The sequence below is a fragment of the Arvicola amphibius genome, chromosome 3, assembly GCF_903992535.2.
Source record: "Arvicola amphibius chromosome 3, mArvAmp1.2, whole genome shotgun sequence".
Lineage (NCBI taxonomy): Eukaryota > Metazoa > Chordata > Mammalia > Rodentia > Cricetidae > Arvicola > Arvicola amphibius.
Window position 1 is genome coordinate 125,895,194 of NC_052049.1, and position 17,781 is coordinate 125,912,974.

Here is a 17,781-nt window from a genome sequence, read left to right on the forward strand (position 1 = left end):
CCCTTGGCCTTCTTGCCCTCTTGAACTCTATTCCTGCCTGCCACCCAGAGAAGATGGAAAGCTACCAAAGATTATGTGAGTCTGGAAGGTAAATGAGGGGATCAGCACAGCATGAGGAACATCACCTTTAATATGATGAACTTGCCAAAAGCTAAGATGTGGGCACTCAGGAAGGATACTGGCCAAATCGTCCATCCTCCATTTGTCTCCCCGTAAGACATGGCTTTGAGTTGGGTTAAGCATGCATGCTGGAGGGGACAGGCTGTCTCCTCAGAGCCCCCAGGGTCCTAGGGATGGGCAATACAGGCTCTAGAGGGAGGCTTCCTGTGGACAGGTACTCCTGGAGCCTCTTGTCCAGCTCCTGCCTGCTGCCAGAGAGAAAAAGTTACCTGAGCCTCCCTTCTAAAACCAAGACTCACACTTGCCTCTCAATACACAGTGTACCACGGCCTCCCATATTCTGGGACCTTCTGTGGCTCCCTTGACATGCCACAGACACTCACATTTTACCCTGGCATCTGAAGTCCTTCTGGGTGGCTTAGTGCCAAAGCTGCACTCCTGTGCACACATTTTCTTCTTTCATTTTTAGAGACAATCTCACTATGTAGCCCAGGCTCGCCCAGACTTCATCATCCCTCTGCTCCAGCCTTCCAAGTGCTGAGATTAAAGGCTTTCATTCCTAGTCCAGAACACCCAGATTCCTTTCCCGGCCTTGTAAATTGACCCTGCACTTTACTTCAACAGTATTCAATTGCTGCCTTTTTTCTTTCCCCTAAAGATGTTTTTTTCATGCTTCCATGCTTTTTCTGATGCTATTCCCTCTCCATCAATGTCTTTACCTGTTTTGCCAAGCTGGAAAACTTTTAGTCACTTTGATGACCCAAATCAAATATCCTTTCCAGGTCAATTCCCTGATCCCCATAAACCCCCAACCCCACCCCCAAGACGATTCCGTTGCTTTTTTCCCAGCTCTCCAAGCTCCCAGCCATCCCAGCACTGCTGGCTACCAGGTAATTTTCAGATGCTCACGCTAGAGTGAGCTCTGTGGGGCAGGACCAGATGGGACTGGGGCCTGAGCGGGTGTCTGTGCTTGATAAGTGAGATGTTGCTGCTCTATATTCTGCTCCCAGCCTTCTGGTGAACTGGGTAGCTCCCATCTGAGTTTTAGGGTCCCCTACTTCAAGTTCACCGGTTGTAGACCAGAACCAAGATATAAATGTGCTATGGGAAGTCCTGCCTGGGGGAAGGCTCACCTGAAGTTCATGTAGCAGAAGAAGCCTACGGTCTGGATGAGGAGGAAGAACAGGAAGACGCTGGTCCGAAGACATGCAGAAGTTCCTGAGAGCCAGCCAGATGGGCGGGGAGCCTTGGCTGTCCTTTTCTGAAAGGGGAAAGTGTGCGGCCCTGCCTCTGCTTCTAACCCAGGAAAGGGAGGGGGGACTGAGTCTATGCCTTGCATGGTTCCTATTTATCTCCCTCAAGCTTGGGCTATGCTGGGGCTGTCATCTAGAGAATAAGGAAAAAGACAAGTGACCAAAACTGCTTCCTTCTCCAATCTTGCATGGCTCCATCTGTGGGAATAGCTCAGAAGAGACAGGCCCTGGTCTAAGAGATAAGAGAAGGAGAGGCAGGATGGGGACATGAGGGCAAGGGAAAGAACAAGGAAGGACAGAGGCTCAGGGGAAGTCAGTACCACTGTTGAACCTGACTGGTCCCTGGTGAGGTCTATCCCACTTCCCCTCTGGGCATCTAGGCCATTTGGGTAGTTCTGAGTTTGTGGGCCTTCCTCCTGAGGAAAAAAGTGCAAAGACAGCCAGGTGGTGGTCGTGCACTCCTTTAATCTCAGCATTTGGGAGGCAGAGGTAGGTGGATCTCTGTGAGTTTGAGACCAGCCTGGTCTACAGAGCAAGTTCCAGGACTACACAGAGAAATCCTGTCTTGAAAAACCAGAGAGAGAGAGAGAGAGAGAGAGAGAGAGAGAGAGAGAGAGAGAGAGAGAGGGTGAGATTTGTGTTCTTGTGTTCTTTCATGTCCATGTCCAGGCACATATAGATCCATAGATGTGCCTGTTGGGGTACTGGACAGATCCTCCAAAGCTATAGAAAGTGTTAGGAGAAGGGTGGCAGAGACCAGACCTCAAGGATGAGCGCCTTGTACAGTCCACTACTTCTTACCACCAGATCCCGGAGGTCCTTCTGCAGGAGGCTGAGGATCTGGTCCAGTTCAAAAAAGTGATGCTTAGTGCCCACAGGCAGGTAGAAGACCTGGGCTCCTGAAGCCATTCGGGCAGCTGCTTTCCTGGTGGTGTGGTGGGGTCATGGAAATCAAGAAAGATGATCCATTATCCTTTTTGGTTGTACCCAAATTACCTAATCTCTTCCCATAATCCCCCAAGCCAGCACATGGTAAAGAATAGATATCATTAATAGAGTTTTATCTTTGGGGCAGGTTTTTTTACTCAAAAAAAAATGCTCCCTAGAACCTGAGACAATTTTAGCATATACAACGAATTCTCTGAAAATGTCTGTCTATGGACCGGGCTCCCTGGGCTCTGCTTTTTATCTCTAGCCCAGGGGAATTAGCTCTTCTCAGCCCTCTGCATCCCCCAGGCATCTAGAAGGAGGGTATACAGCCACAGGATCCATAATGTTCAAGGGATCTTCCCACCTCCCAGAGCTCTAAGGGGAGCTCTGCAGGCAAGGGTGAGCCAGAGTGAGATTCTGGGAGACTGGAGGCAAAATAACCTCACATCATTTCCTCCAAAGGGCCTCATCTTGGCTGGGCTTCCTCCAAGAACCTCCATCAAAATGTATGCCCTCAGGGACTGAAGAGATGGTTCAGTAGTGGGTAGGAGTGCTTGCTTTGCCATCACAAGAACCTGAGTCCACATTCCCCGCACATAGGTAAAAAAGCCATGTCTGGCTACATCCCCAGCATGGGGCGGGGCGAGCGGGCAGGAACCTGACAGAGGCAGGATGACAGAGGAGCCTTGTTTCCCTCTCTGTCCCCATCCTCACTCTACCCCTTACCTCCCTTACCTCATCTCCTGCAGGGCCTGGAGCAGAGTCCGCTGTCCATAGAGCAGGGTGCTGACCTTGGCAGTGTTCTACAGGAGAGCCAGCTCTTATCTAGTGTCCAGAGTAGAGTGCCCCTCTCCTCAGGGTCCATCTTCCCAGGGATATTTTACTCTTCTTCAAGAAGCCTTACTAAATAGCCATGGTTCTCCCCCTTTGGGGACACACTGAATCTCCCATAGATGTTATCCATCTGGGTTTCTGGGGGACCCTTGTTCTACACCAAAGGTGTGATGTTTCTCCCAAAAGGGACCTCTAGGATTTCCACAAATTCTTCTCCCTTTTTAAAAGGATCTCTCTGTGTCTTTCTCCTAGGCTGTGATCCAAAATGAGGGTCAGCATTGGTTAGAATTCAGTAATGGGCCCAAGTCTGGCAAAGTGACCTGGAGACATAGCTGACCTTTGGAGGGTAAGCAGAATCATGCCAGTGGGGTCTAGGGCATGAAGGCAGGACCAGAAATACCTGGAGTGTGGGCCTTTCCCCTCTGTGTCACTCCAACAGCCTAGCCTAGATTTCTGTGGACTGAGAACAAATTATTAAAGCCCTGGGCTGGGAGAGCCCAGCAAACCCTGCATGAGCAGCCGCCTCCCTCTGCCCACTAGCTAGCACTTTGGCTGGGTTTACCTTTCACTCCCCAAGTCAGAGCATGTCCAGGGAATGACATGAGGGGAGGGGGTGGGAGGAGCAGGGAGGGAGGAGCCAGAGTGGTAGCAGAGATGAAATGAGGATTCTGTTGCAACAGAGCATTTAAGCAAGTCTTATGCAAATACACGTGAGGCTATACGCCACTCAGTGCCTAGTCTATTTCTGCCATTTGTCTGTAGACCGGATTCCAAATACCTGGCATCTCTTCTCTGCAGCCCAGGCCTGTGGCTCCAGGACAATTGCTATGTGTTAATGTCCTCTTACATACCGCTCTGTTGCATCCTGTGACCTGCTCTCCTCTCTCTCCAAGTTTTGGCAAGGCTAGCTCTAGACTGCCACTATTCTTACAAGCTGTGGGTGGAAACTAGGGTGCCCCAGGGTCACTCACCCAGCCTCCCTCAGGCCTGATTTGGACTGTAGACCCCAGCTGCTGTTTCCACTTCCTCTCAGCCTGGTCCAGCTGCCTGAAGAGAGCCTGGAGGGCCTGCAGGATCTGGCTTTGTCTGCTCAGTATATCCTCCAGGTCAAAGAATCTTTCCCCTGGGGATTGGGGCAAAGCCAAACTGGAAAGGTCGCTGGGGTGGGGCAGCAGATCCTGCTTTGGAGTGGCACATGAGGAGGTATAGATTCTGCTTCTAAGACCCTCCCCTGGAAAATGGGTCTGGGGGTCAGCAAGCAGGGGAAGCAATAGGAAAGTGCTTCCCAGGAAAACCTGACCATGTTGTAAGTTTGATTCTCAGGTGGAGAGAGAAAATAGATTCCACAAAGTTGTCCTCTGACTGTCACACAAATGCTCTGGCACACACACACACACACACACACACACACACGTTGGAAAAGAAAATGTATCTTGGGGGCGGGTCTCATAGGGATAGGTCAGAATGCCCAGGTTCTGCCTAGATACGGCCTCCTTGGGCCTCCACTTCTCCACTGGTTAATGGACTTCGGGTTCTAAGGACAGTGTCCTGTGGTCCTCCAATGTGCTACGGTCCCACCTGCCTGCTCCTGGGTCCTTACCTTCTTCCTGGACTTCAGAGTCCAGTGGTTGAATGTTGTCCTTGCTGGTGCCCAGGGCCAGTCTTGCTTGCAGCCCTTCCAGTTTCCTAGCCAGGCGGAACTGTTCCTTCGCCATGAATGTCTGGGGGGCCACCTGGAAGAGAAAGACAAAAGGTCAAACCGAAATGCGTGGGAGTCCTGTGGGGGCAGCCTTCCCTCCCAAACCATAGACTCACTGGGACCAAGGAGGAACCCACAGCTCAACCACCAGGGCCCCATGGAGCCCAGCAGCCGTAAGAGCCCCATATCTACCAAGCTTCACTTCTTTCTCTGCTCCCTGTGAGCTCAGGCCTTTTTAAGCCTTTAGGTATGGTGCTCATTTAGGCTCATCTCTTCCAGGCATCCTTCTCTCCCCTCTTTGCCGGCTGAGACCCCTCTTTAGGGTTCCTTCTCTTCCCTCTCCCAACCCCCACCCTGGGCTTTTTTTAAAATATTTATTTATTTATTATGTATACAATATTCTGTCTGTGTGTATGCCTGCAGGCCAGAAGAGGGCACCAAACCCCTATACAGATGGTTGTGAGCCACCATGTGGTTGCTGGGAATTGAAATCAGGACCTTTAGAAGAGCAGGCAATGCTCTTAACCTCTGAGCCATCTCTCCAGCCCCGCTAGGCTTTTTTTTTTTTTTTTTTTTTTTGTTTTATTTTGTTGTTTTTGAGACAAGATCCTAACTGTGCAGCCCTAACCTAACTCACAGAAATCCACCCCCCTTCTGCCTCCTGAGTGTTGGAATTAAAGGTGAATGCCACCTAGGAGTCCTAGAGGACAAACCCTGGCCCCTACACTACCCAGCCCAAGGCCTGACTTCAGCAGGGCTCAGAGAGCTAGCTAGCCAGGATGAGAACTAGAATGTCAGGTCTAAGGATGTCCTGTTGTGAGTGGGAGGCATCTGAGGAGAGCTGCGTCTCTGAGCTACCTCTTCAAGGCAGAAAGGACTGGCATTACCTCTGGGCCTGGCTCCCTCAAACTGAAGGTCAGGAAGGACAGGACATCATGGTCATCTGGAAGAGGGGCAGATGAAAGGGAGATAAGGAACTTTTCACCCGGCAGCCTGTTCATCCAGACTCTAGTATTTGCCAGGAAAGCAAGAGGCTTGCATGACTCTGGGCGACTCTGACCTTTGTCTCACGGGGAAGGTATGAAGGTCAAATGTGTGGGATATGTGGGTTGAACTACACAGCCAGAGAGAGGCAGCCCCAACAGCCATGCAGCAGCCCACGGGACACCTAAGGCTGCTGCTACTGCAATCCCGAGCACACAGTGGCTGCTGCCGCTGCAAGCTCACAACCATGTCCCTCTTCTCTCCTTAGAAACCTTCTGCAGCTCCTCGGTACCCAGGTTCTAAAGACTTAAGTCCTGGCATTCACAGGCTCCCATACTCTGGTTCAGCCTGCTTTTCAGTTGCAGGACTCTCCATGGCTCTCCACTGCAAGACACCCTGCTGCTCTGGCTCCCTACTATAGCTTGTGCTGTCCCCCCCTCTCGCCATCTGCAGCATCCAGGAACGTGACTTTATGGATATTGATACAAGAATATAAAATTCCTCATGTGTTATCTCATTTGAGAGGATTTGTTTGTTTGTTTGTTTGTTGAGTCAGGGTCTCATGAGGCCCAGGCTGACCTCTGAATCTGCTATGTAGCAGAGGGTAACTTTGAACTCCTGACTCCCCCACTTCTCCCTCCCTAGTGATGTATTCACAGGTGTGCACCACCGCACCTGGGATCCCGAATGCCGCTGGAGTACTCACCAACAGACTTACAGTCTCAGTCTCCCCTCTGAGACTCTCAAGAGCTCTTCAAGGCCAAAGTGTCAGAGAGGGGGTGTGACCAGCCCAGACCACTTGATGAGGAAGTAGTTGACACCATACAAAGGTGTTTTAGAATAAATAAGGTTTTGTCATCAAACACAGCCCTCTTGGCTCTTACCTACCTGGTAGGGTCCTCACCTGCTAAGGTGCTGGTGGCTGCTGAGACTCCAAAGAAGCCTCCAGGGCCCAAGAGCAGGGACTCCACATTGACACAGAGCTCTTCAGGGTTGTTGGGAGTAAGGCCTCCACTCAAGGACACCTGAGGGGGATGGATGAAGTGAGCTCCTGCCTCTGCCTGGTCCCAGAATAAAGCTCTGACCCCTCCTCAGCCTCACTGGCTTCAGATCTGAGGTAAGATAGAAACTACACAGCTTGGGACCAGAATGGCATGAAAATGATATGAATGCTGGTTTCATGTGAGCCGTGTATGTTCTGGGTGTCTTAAAATTCTTTGTATGAAACTCAAGTCCACATGGATCAAAAGCCTCAACACAAATGCAAAGAAAGTGGGGAATAACCTTGAACTCATTGGCACAGGAGAAAAATTCCTGAACAGACCACCAATAGCACAGGCTCTAAGATAGACAATTAGTAAATGGACCTCATGAAACTGAAAAGCTTCTGTCAGGATAAGGGCACCATTAATAGAACGAAACAGCAGCCTACAGAATGGGAAAAGCTCTTCACCAACCCCACATCTGACAAAATATATAAAGAACTCAAGAAACTAGACATAAAAAAACAAATAATCCATTCAAAAAATGTGGGTACAGATTTAAACAGATAGTTCTCAACAGAAAGGAATCTCAAATGGCTGAGAAACACTTAAGAAATGTTCAACACATTTAAGCCATCAGGGGAATGCGAATCAAAACAACTCTGAGATTCCATCTTACACCTGTCAGAATGGCCAAGATCAAAAACACAAACGACAGCTCATGCTGTCAAGGATGTGGAACAAGGGGAACACTCCTCCATTTCTGGTGGGATAGCAAACTTGTTCAGCCACTTTGGAAATCAATATGGCAGTTTCTCAGAAAATTGGAAATGAATCTACCTCAAGACCCAGCTATACCACTCCTGGGCATATACCCAAAGGATGCTCCATCATACCACAAGGACATTTGCTCAACTATGTTCATAGCAGCTTATTCATAATAACCAGAAACTGGAAACAACCTAGATGCCCCTCACCAGAGAATGGATAAAGAAAATGTGGTACATTAACACAATGAAGTACTACTCAGCTGTAAAAAGCAATGACATCATAAAAATTTCAGGCAAATAGATAGAACTAGAAAAAAATCACCCTGAGTGAGGTAACCCAGACCCAGAAAGTCAAACATGGTATGTTCTCATTCATAAGTGACTATGCTTCAATCCACAGACCCAGAGAAGCTAGGTAACAAGGTGAGCTCAAGGGGTGAGTGTATAAATCTCTCTGGGAAGGGAAAATAGAATAGACATCAAGGGTGGAGGGACGCAGGGGTGGGAAGGAACAAGAGGGATCAGGTCGAGGGGAGCATTGAGGGAAAGAGTACTTGGAGAGATAACTGGGATTGGGGGGCATCTTGGGGATGAGCTAGATACCTAGTGCAATGGAAACTCCCAGGAATCGATGAGGGTGATCCTAGTGAAGACACCTAGCAATGGGGAACACAGAGCCTGAACCAGCCGTCTTCTGTAACCAGGCAAGACCTCCAGTGGAGAAACTGGGACACCAGTCCAGCCACAAAACCTTTGACCTACAATTTGTCCTGCCTGCAAGATGTGCTGGGGTAAAAGTGGCACAGAAACTGTGGGAGTGGCCAACTAATGACTGGTCCAGCTCGAGACCCATGCCATGAGAGGGAGCCACCCCTGATACTGCCTGGAGGGCCAGGACCCAGAGGCTGGACAGCCCAGAAACCTAGGATAGAACCAAACAAGACTGGAGGGAGAAACAGTCAATGAAATGATTCCTAATATTATACTGCTATACTCATAGGTTGGTGCCTAGCCCAATTGCCATCAGAGAGGCTTCATCCAGCAACTGATGGAAACAGATGCAGATGCCCACAGCTGAACATTAGATGGACCTTGGAGAATCCTGTGGAAGAGGGGAAGGAAGGATTGTAGGAGCCAGGGGATCAAGGACACCACAAGAAAACCCACAGAATCAACTAACCTGGGTTCAGAGGGGCTCACAGAGACAGAACTGACAATTAGAGAGCTTGCAGGGACTGGTCGGGGTCCTCTACATACTGTATATGCACAGTCGTGTAGCTTGGTCTTCTTGTGGGACTCCTAACAGTGGGAGTGGGGGCTGTCTCTGACTCTTTTTTTAATTGATTTTTATTGAGCTCTACATTTTTCTCTGCTCTCCTTCTGCCTCTCCGCTCCCCTTCTACCCTCTCCCAAGGTCCCCATGCTCCCAATTTACTCAGGAGATCTCGTCTTTTTCTTCTTCTCTGTCTCTGACTCTTTTGCCAGTTTTTGGCACCCTTTTCTTCATACTGGGTTGCCTCATCCAGTCTTTAATATGGGGTGTAGTGCCTAGTCTAACTGCAGCTTGGTATGCCATGTTTGGTTGGTAGATATCCATAGGAGGCCTACCCTTTTCTGAATAGAAATAGAGGAAGAGGGGACAGGAAAGATGGCTCAGAGGTTAAGAGCATTGGCTGCTCTTCTAGAGGAAACTGAAAAATTTGAAATTTATGCCTTGACAGTGCTGAAGCATGCATGGGCAGCCCATATACGGGAGTTCTGTTGAACTTGTCCATATTGGGTGTCATGGTCTAAGTTGATAAAATCGACTTACCAGGTCTCTTCCTCAAGAGGGCACCAGATCTCATTACAGATGGTTGTGAGCCACTATGTAGTTGTTGGGAAGTGAACTCAGGACCTTTGGAAAAGCAGGCAGTGCTCTTATCCTCTGAGTCATTTCTCCAGCCCAGACTTTTCTAGAGGTCCTGAGTTCAATTCCCAGCAGCCGTATGGTGGGTCACAACCATCTACAATGAAATCTGATGCCCTCTCCTGGCCTGCAGGCATACATTCAGGCAGACCACTGTATCACCATAATAAATCATTTTTGTTTGTTTTTCAAGACAGGGTTTCTCTGTGTATTTCTGGCTGTCCTAGAACTCTCAGAGATTTGCCTGCTTCTGCCTCTCTGAGTGCTGGGATTAAAGGTGTATGCCACCATTCCCTGACTCAAATAAATAAATCTTAAAAGAAAGAAAGAGAAGAGGAATATATGGGGGAGGGGAGAAGGGGGAGAGAGGAGGGGAAACTGCGGTCCAGTGTAGAAAAAGAAAAAAGGCAAAAGAAAAGAAACAAAATGCTCCCCCACCAAAAAAAAAACGAAAATAAAAATGTATTATCACTAAAAAAAAAAAATCCTTTGTATGAGTGGAAGAACACATGTGGGTACTGGTCTGAGTGTACCAGAGCCCTCACATAGGTGTGAAGACAAGTGTGTGTGTGTGTGTGTGTGTGTGTGTGTGTGTGAGACATGGGTCACAGGCATGAAGCTGCTGGAACGCTAGGCACCCCCAAACCACATCCCTACCTCCCACCAGAGGCTCCCACAGAAACAGCAGGGGTGACTCACTTGCAGCCTCTGCCTCCAGTAGGTGATCCGAGCTCCGAAGGGATATGGCCAGTTCCTGAAGTTCCGCTGACAGGAGCCCAGCTCGCGGACAGTTCCATCCCTACAGACACTTGGAATGCAGCCAGCCCCTACAGAACCCACGGACTGGCCTGGCCAACGGAGGACATCCCAGGAGCAACTCTGTTCAAGCCTGAATTAATTGTCACTGTCCCCATTAGGTGACGTGGCCTGGAACAAGTTCCTGTGATCTAGCTTGAGGCTCCCTTGCTATAGTTTGCTTCCTTGGCCAGAGAAGAAGGAAGAAGAAAGAAAACGCTGCGTGGCAATACTGGCTGGAACCTGAGAGCTCCCAGGAGCCAGGGGCATCTGCAAAGGGACAGAGGTCCAGGCTAACTGTGGGATTTCCAATTTCTGTCTCCCAGCTCACCTCTCAATCCTACTGCTCCTCCCCCACTCTACTTTCCTTAAGCTTCAAGGCCTGTCCCTTTCCTTTTTTTTTTTTTTTTTTTTTTTTTTTTTTTTTTTGCCAGGGGGGAGGGTTCGAGATGGAGTTTCTCTATAGCTTCGGAGCCTGTCCTGGAACTAGCTCTTGTAGACCAAGCTGATCTCAAACTCACAGAAATCTGCTTGCCTCTTCCTCCTGAGTGCTGGGATTAAAGGCGTGTGCCACCACTGCCCTGTGGCTCAGACTGTTTGAGGCAGACAGGAGATCTGTCCTAAAGGCCAGGGACAATATGGCTAGTTTACCTTTCCCTCAGAAAGGCTCAGCAGGCCCAGGGAATTAAGAGCAGAGAGTTGGGCCGGAGTTTCTCCGTTTCATGGGTGCACACTCTGGGACCTACACTATCACCTTCAGCCAAGTGTTGGGTAGCAGAGAGCAGGGAGAAGCCAGATTCAAGGCAGCAACTGCCTGGCTGTATATAACCTTGGGCAAGTTCGCTCCCCTTCCCAGAGCCCAGTACTGTTGTCTTTAGAATGAGGATAATAATTGCAACTACCTCATAACAGTGTTATGAGTATTCACAAGACAATGTCAAATGCCTGGGCACTGTGCCTGGTATACAGTAAGCCCAAATCCATAAATGTCAGCAATTATCCTAATTGTGATGGGCTAAGGGATGTTTGCTGAGACACACTGACAAACCAGTCCAGCCACTTAGGGCAGCCAGCAGGGGAAGGATGGGAGGCCACCTCGGCTGGGAGTTAAGACAAGAGTGGAGCTAGTGCCCAGATCTTCCCTGGCCATTGCTGCGTAACCATTCAGGGCAATTAGCCTTTCGGGGTCTAAGTGTCCTCATCTACCAAACCATACTTAATAAGGGTGTCTGCAGCGAGAACCTCATGGTAGTTTGGGTCTTGATTGCTTTACCTGGGGCTGGTAAGCTGGTGCCTGGAGAAAGATGAAGCCATCACCCAGCACACTGTGGCCCTGGCTCCTGAGGTACAGCTCAGACCAGTGGGAAAGGGTCCCAGGAGGCAGCAGGGCTCATAATGAGAGGTCAGCTAAGGTGGCAGGTCTAGGAGGGTTAGGTTCTTTAGGTGAGGAAGTACAGGTGATTGCTAAGCCCAGGGAAGGGGGAGGTCAGTTCCCTCAGACCCTTACCCAAATTGCTCCTGGAGGCCATGCCCATCACTGGCCAGCACTCGAATGGCAGGGCTGTTCTGCATGGGAGGTGACAATCAGCCTGAGCCTCAGGCACAGTCAAGAGATCGAGGGTTAGAGTTAAAACAGGTGAGAGAATGGGCAGGAGATGACTACTCACCTGGATACCATTGGCAGAGGAATCAAAGAAAATTTTGATGCCATCCCATGAGACCAGGCCCTCTGGGACAGAGCCGACTTGACTCTTGTCCTGGATGTACCACATGGCCTGCAAGTTCCAGGCCCACAGGTCAGAAACTCTGAAGGACACTGGTACCTGGGATTTAGCACTCGCTTCCCCAACAGATATGAGTAAGGACCACTCACCATACCCAGGGCTCCCCAGCGCCCCGGTCCAGTCACCCTCATCTGCATCTCCACTTCCCAGTCAGGGAAGGAGACAGAGATCTTGCTCCACACAGCACCACTACGGTTCTTCATAGATGGAGCCAGCCGCACTTCCTCTAGGCCTGGGATGGCATCTGTGGAGCAGGGCAGTTGGGGACTACAAGACCCTCTTCTCCCACCTGTCTCATTGGCGAAAGTTGAGCCCTGGGTATCGAAAGACCTGTCATTTGATATGGGGGTGGCTGGTGAGATGCAAGAGTCCATTGGGGAAATTGGGCCGGCATCCAGCTGGTAAGTGTCACCCAGAAAATGCAGCAAGAGCTAGTACCTTCCTGTGTTCCACTTCAGCCTCTCTGAAAGTCTATGCCATCTGTTTTTTATACAATTTCATTTTATGGGGCTGGGGATGGAGCTCAGTTGGTAGAGTACTTGCCTAGTAAACACAAAGCTCTGAGTTCCAGCCCCAGTGTCCCCTGAACATTGAGTGTGGTAGCACACACCTGTAATCCCAGCACATAGGAGGGAGGTGGAGGCCAGAGAATCAGTAATTCAAGGTCATCCTTGGCTATGTCAGTTTGAGGCCAGCTTTGGCTACATCATTGTTGTGGAATATTAGCTGAAGATGTGTTACATTCGTTTATGCTGCAAAACATTTGTTTAATGATGCAATGATGTGTTGCATTCTTTTATGTTGCATTTGTTTAATTCTGTGAAGCTGTGTTACTGTGCCTGTCTAAACCACCTGATTGGTCTAATAAAGAGTTGAACGGCCAATCGCTAAGCAGGAGAGGGAAACAGGCAGGGCTGCCAGGCAAGGAGAATAAATAGGAGAAGGAAGAAGAGGGAGGAACAAGAAAAGGAGAAGGGGAAGAGAATGCAAGGGGCCAGTTACCTAGTCACACAACCAGCCACGGAGTAAGAAGGAAAGAGAGGTATATAAAATGGAGAAAGGTAAAACCCCAGAGGCAAAAGGTAGGCGGGATAATTTAAGAAGAGTTGGCTAGAAACAGGCAAGGCAAAGGTCAGGCATTCATAAGTAAGAGTAAGTCTCTATGTATTTATTTGGGAGCTGGGTCGTGGGCAAAGAGTTAGAATATCAACTACATATCAGACTCTGTCTGGGGCTTGGGGGATGACTCAGTGTGCTTGCTTGCTGTGTAAAAATAAGGATCTGAGTTTTGATGCCCAACAACCATGAAAAAGCTGGGTGTAAGTTGGTGATGGTGGCATACACCTTTGATCCCAGCACTCAGGAGGCAGAAGCAGGAGGATCTCTGTGAGTATGAGGCCAGCCTGGTCTACAGAGTGAGTTCTAGGACAGCTAGGGCTACACAGAGAAACCCTGCCTCAAAAAACCAACAACAACAAAGATGGAGGACCAAGTGAGAAATATATCCTAATGTCAACTCTGGCCTTCGAATGTGCAGGTATGGATTAATGCATGTGTGTGTGCACACTCGAACACACACACATCATCATCACCATCACCATCATCACCATAGATTCTGTCTCCAAAAAAGAAGATACCATTTTACAGAAGTTTAAACACATCTCTTTCCACTAAGGCTCCAGTCCTGAGACAACAGCTATGGGAGGGTAAGAAGTACAAGCTGGGAGGATCCTAGGGGTGGCTAGATTGGGGGAGGGGACCAAGGGTGGCCCAAGAAGAGGAAGGCTTGTGGCAGAGGGACTGAGACAGGCTCTGCCCGTAGGGTGGTGAGGAAAGAGCATGAGGATCATCCTGGCACTGATGGGCAGGTCAGAAGGAGCTCCCCGTGATGGGGAGAGGAGAATGCAGCTCAGGCAGACATGGCTGAAACTGGAGGGAGGGAGGGAGGGAGGGAGGGAGTCAGAGGCTCCACTCTAGCTGGCTCTCCACCCTCTGGTCTGCCAGCCTGGAACCTGGTCCAAGGCCCAGACCCTGGCCAGACTTTCCGGAGTTTGCTAATCCAGCCTGTTTGCTCTGCAAAGGTCAGTGGCAGGTGGGAAAGCACAGAAGTTTCGGAGTCCCTGGAAGCCACCACTTCTTGAAGTGAGCTGTTGTTTGTTTTTATAAAAATAGCCCAGGCTGGCCTAGAACTCTGTGGATAGAGATGACTCCAAACTCCTGATCCTCCTGCCTCCGTCTCCACAGAGTGCTGGGATAACAGGTTGCTGTTCTACCTGGTTGTGTGGGACTCAGATTCCATCCCAGGGCCTTGAACATGCAAACAAGCACTCTGAGCTGAGCTAGCCCAACACTGAGCAGCACTGCTTGCCCAATGCTTTTTTTTCATACTTTAAAATATTAATGTGGCCAGGTGGTGGTAGCGCATGCTGCCTTTAATTCCAGTCCTTGGGAGGCAGAGGCAGGTGGATCTCAATGAGTTTGAGGCCAGCCTGGTCTACAGAGCGAGTTCCAGGGCAGCCAGGACTGTTACACAGAAGAAACCCTGTCTCGAAAAGAAAAGTGTGTGTGTGTGTGTGTGTGTGTGTGTGTGTGTGTGTGTAAGCACATATGCAGGCACATACATAAAGGTCAGAGGACAACTTTCAATAGCCTTCCAATAGCTGGTTGTCTCCTTCCACTGTGGGGTTCTGGAAATCAAATGCAGGCTTTCAGGCTTTTACTAGCTAAGCCATCTCAGCTTTTTTTATAACAAAGACAAGGTCTTGGCAAGCAGTCCTGGCTAGCCTCAAGCTCTTGATTCTCCTGCCTCAGCCTCCTGAGTGCTGAGATTACAGCCTATACCACCACACCCAGCCCTAGGAGATTTGCAGGAGGTAAGACTTATCTGACTAAGCTTACATACTCATCTTTATATGGTGTGTCTGGGACTTCACCCCAGACTTAGAGCCTGACTCAGTTCTGGGTATCCAGGCTGGCACAGGGGAGCATTGGGTGGGGCTCTGATAAAGGAGAGATGAATGAATCAACTATAATCATATTGCCTGGTGATCTTGGAGGATGTCCCTCTACTCCCCACATGCTCTGTGACACCTTAGACGTGGCAAGGCTCTGAGCAGAGAGCACTGGCTCCGCCACTGTCCCTGAGGCAGCACCTGGCTGTGAAGGAGCCCATTCTCTGTTTTCCCCCCTGGGGCTTCAGAGGATGAGAAGGATTGAAGTTTCTGCCATCTTGGAGCTGCTTAGGAATCAGGCCATTGTTCAGAACTTGTATCTCAGATAGAAATACATAGCCAACCTTCCTTTTTTTTTTTTTTTTTTTTTTTTTTGCTTTGTGAGCTAGGAGGATCTGAACAAAATTTATGGCTGGGCAAAACTCACAGTATATTTTGAAAATGAGTCATGTTCTTGGGCTCAGTTCATGACCTACTCTGACCCTTAATTTAAGATCCTGCATATTGTATAGTTTTTAGGACATCATCACAGACCTTTTATGGACAAGATCAGACAAATTGTAGGTCTGGGTTTGGAAGACCCTGAGCACAGACCTGTGAGTTAAGATCCTCTCCTGTCTGTTTCCACCTCCACTCCACAGGGAAGGGCCTGGTGTTCGCTGTAACAGAATAGCTGGACACACAGGGCCTCCCTTCCAGCAGGCCTCTAGCTCCTCAGGATGAGGACGGCAGAGTATCGTGATGTTTTATTTATGTTTTAATAAATAAAGCTTGCCTGAAAATCAGAGGGCAAAGCTAAACCACTAGAGGCTAGGCAGTGGTGGCACACACCTTTAATCCCAGGATTTGGGAGACAGAGGTAGATGGATCTCTGTGAGTTCAAGGCCACTCTGGGCTACACAAGATCGATGCAGAAACAGATCCAGGTGGTGGGGCCTACTACCTTTAATCTTAGTAGCAGGGAGTCATGTGCCTTTAATCCCAGCACTAGAGGGGATATAAGATGGGAGGAGACAGGCTCAGAGCTCAGTCTGTAGTCGCCCAGCCTTGGCAGAGGTAAGACTTCTCTAGTGGCTTGGCTGTTTTGCTTTTCTGATCTTCAGGAAAGCTTTACTTATTAAAACACAAATAAACTATCACTATAGCAGAAAGGAGACTTATCCCTGTTCAAGGTGCCTTGTTATTGTGCATCAGGCACATTAGGTGTGTGCATGAGTGTACGTGTGCACACCTGTGTGAACACACAGTCAGAAGGCAGAGGCAGAGGGAGAGGGGGCTGCAAGTAGGGGTCCTGGGGCAGAGGAGCGGCACAGGAGAAACTAAAGCTGGGAGGTGACGTGGGGTTGTGGTGCTTTTTGGCCACCAACCTGGTCCCTCTCCCCGAGTCTTGCACCCCTTCACCCTCCTCTTTAGCTGCGATCCTCTGTTGTCCTGCAAGCCCAATAGCTTCTTCTGCCAGTGCCTCCATGTCCTACACACACACACACACACACACACACACACACAGTCCCATGAACAAAGAAAGCATGTCTTGAAAGGCAAAGCAGCTGGGTATGGCAGAGCAGGAGACTGGTCGGAGAGGGGTCTTGCGCCCGGCACTGTCGCCCCCATGTTACCCCTTTTGCTATACAGTGCCTTTCATGCCCACTGTCCATCTGGCTAGAGGCCCTCTGGCACTCTGAAGGACCCTGGGCATGGCCAGTCCCCTTTTGTTTCTCACCTCCGTGGTGGCTCCAGAAGGGTATTCCAGTCCCCGGAACTGCCAGCCTTGGTCCCTTGAAGCTCAGCTTGTACTCAAACCTGCGTTGAGGAGGGTGGCTCCTTTCAGCACTGTACAGAGCCAGCAGTGGGAAAAGAAGGCAGAGGGAAGGTGATGGACCTCCGGTCCCCGGCATTGCAAAGGAGCTGATTTCTGGGCACCAGGATTATCCTGGTTATGAGATAACAACGGAATCCAGGATGCACAGCCAGGCAGGGAGATACCCAGGACCTTCCAGGATCTTGGTTTTTGACTCTGTGCACCTCACCCCCCAAAACACACATCCTGTTTCTCTTGCAGGTCTGATCTTAGGCCCCACCCTCCCTTACCTCCACCCTGCAGCCTTGACTGTCCCCTGGGCTCCTTGCCAATTTGAGCTTCGTCCCTGTTCTTTTTGGCTTAAACTGCCTTCCCATTTTCCCTCAGCTCTAGTAGCTGGTGACAGGATGGGGTGCTGAGGGATGCTCAGTGCCGGGCCCTGCTCTTCCATAGCCCTGGGCTGCCTTCCTTGTTTGGGGGGGGGGCAGTCCTTTGCATCCTCTCCTTCAACAGCACATGTATATTCTACTCTTTGGCCACCCACCCGGCCCCTTCCCCCTCCTCTTCAGCTGTGGCCCTCTGTGATCCTGCGCTCCAGGTAGCTCAGTCTGCCAGTGCCTCTAGGTCCCCCACAAATAAATTCCATAAATAAGGAAAGTGTGTGTTAAAGATAAAGCAGCTGGCCCATATACCTATAATCTTGGCACTCAGAAGGCTGAAGCAGGAGGACTGCTATGAGTTTGATAAGACTAGCAAAACAGCAGGCCAGTCGGGGCAACACAGTAAAACCCTGTCTTAAAAACAGAAATAAGGCTGGGTGTGGTGACGCCTGTAATTTTAGCACTTGGAGGGCAGAAGCAGGAGGGTCTTTATTAGTTCAAGACTAGCCTGGTTTGTAGTGTGAGTTCCAGGCCAGACATGACATAATGACATAATGAGGCTCTGCCTTTGTAAAAAAAAAAAAAAAAAAA

At 49.7% G+C, this 17,781-nt stretch overlaps 1 protein-coding gene across 1 annotated transcript; it reads right to left on the reverse strand.

Moving 5' to 3' along the window:
* Positions 1–112: 112 nt before the first annotated feature.
* On the reverse strand, positions 113–16,907 carry Lman1l (lectin, mannose binding 1 like). The gene is made up of 13 exons (XM_038321554.1): positions 16,733–16,907; positions 12,151–12,305; positions 11,945–12,052; positions 11,785–11,843; positions 10,182–10,281; positions 6,725–6,845; positions 5,724–5,779; positions 4,738–4,870; positions 4,109–4,260; positions 3,039–3,106; positions 2,175–2,298; positions 1,254–1,381; positions 113–365 (listed from the first exon to the last, which is right to left on the reverse strand). The coding sequence occupies exons 1-13, from the start codon at positions 16,905–16,907 to the stop codon at positions 236–238; spliced, it is 1,509 nt and encodes a 502-aa protein (XP_038177482.1). The 3' UTR covers positions 113–235.
* Between the last annotated feature and the right edge of the window lie 874 nt (positions 16,908–17,781).

Bases quoted from the DNA above. Each gene is read 5' to 3' on its own strand.
- Lman1l (XM_038321554.1), bottom strand. From the start codon at position 16,907: ATGCCGGGGACCGGAGGTCCATCACCTTCCCTCTGCCTTCTTTTCCCA. The intron at 11,844-11,944 runs GTGAGTAGTCAT...CCTCCCATGCAG, and splicing joins CCTCTGCCAATGGTATCCAG to AACAGCCCTGCCATTCGAGT. The intron at 10,282-11,784 runs GTAAGGGTCTGA...AAGTGTCTGTAG, and splicing joins GGCCTCCAGGAGCAATTTGG to GGATGGAACTGTCCGCGAGC.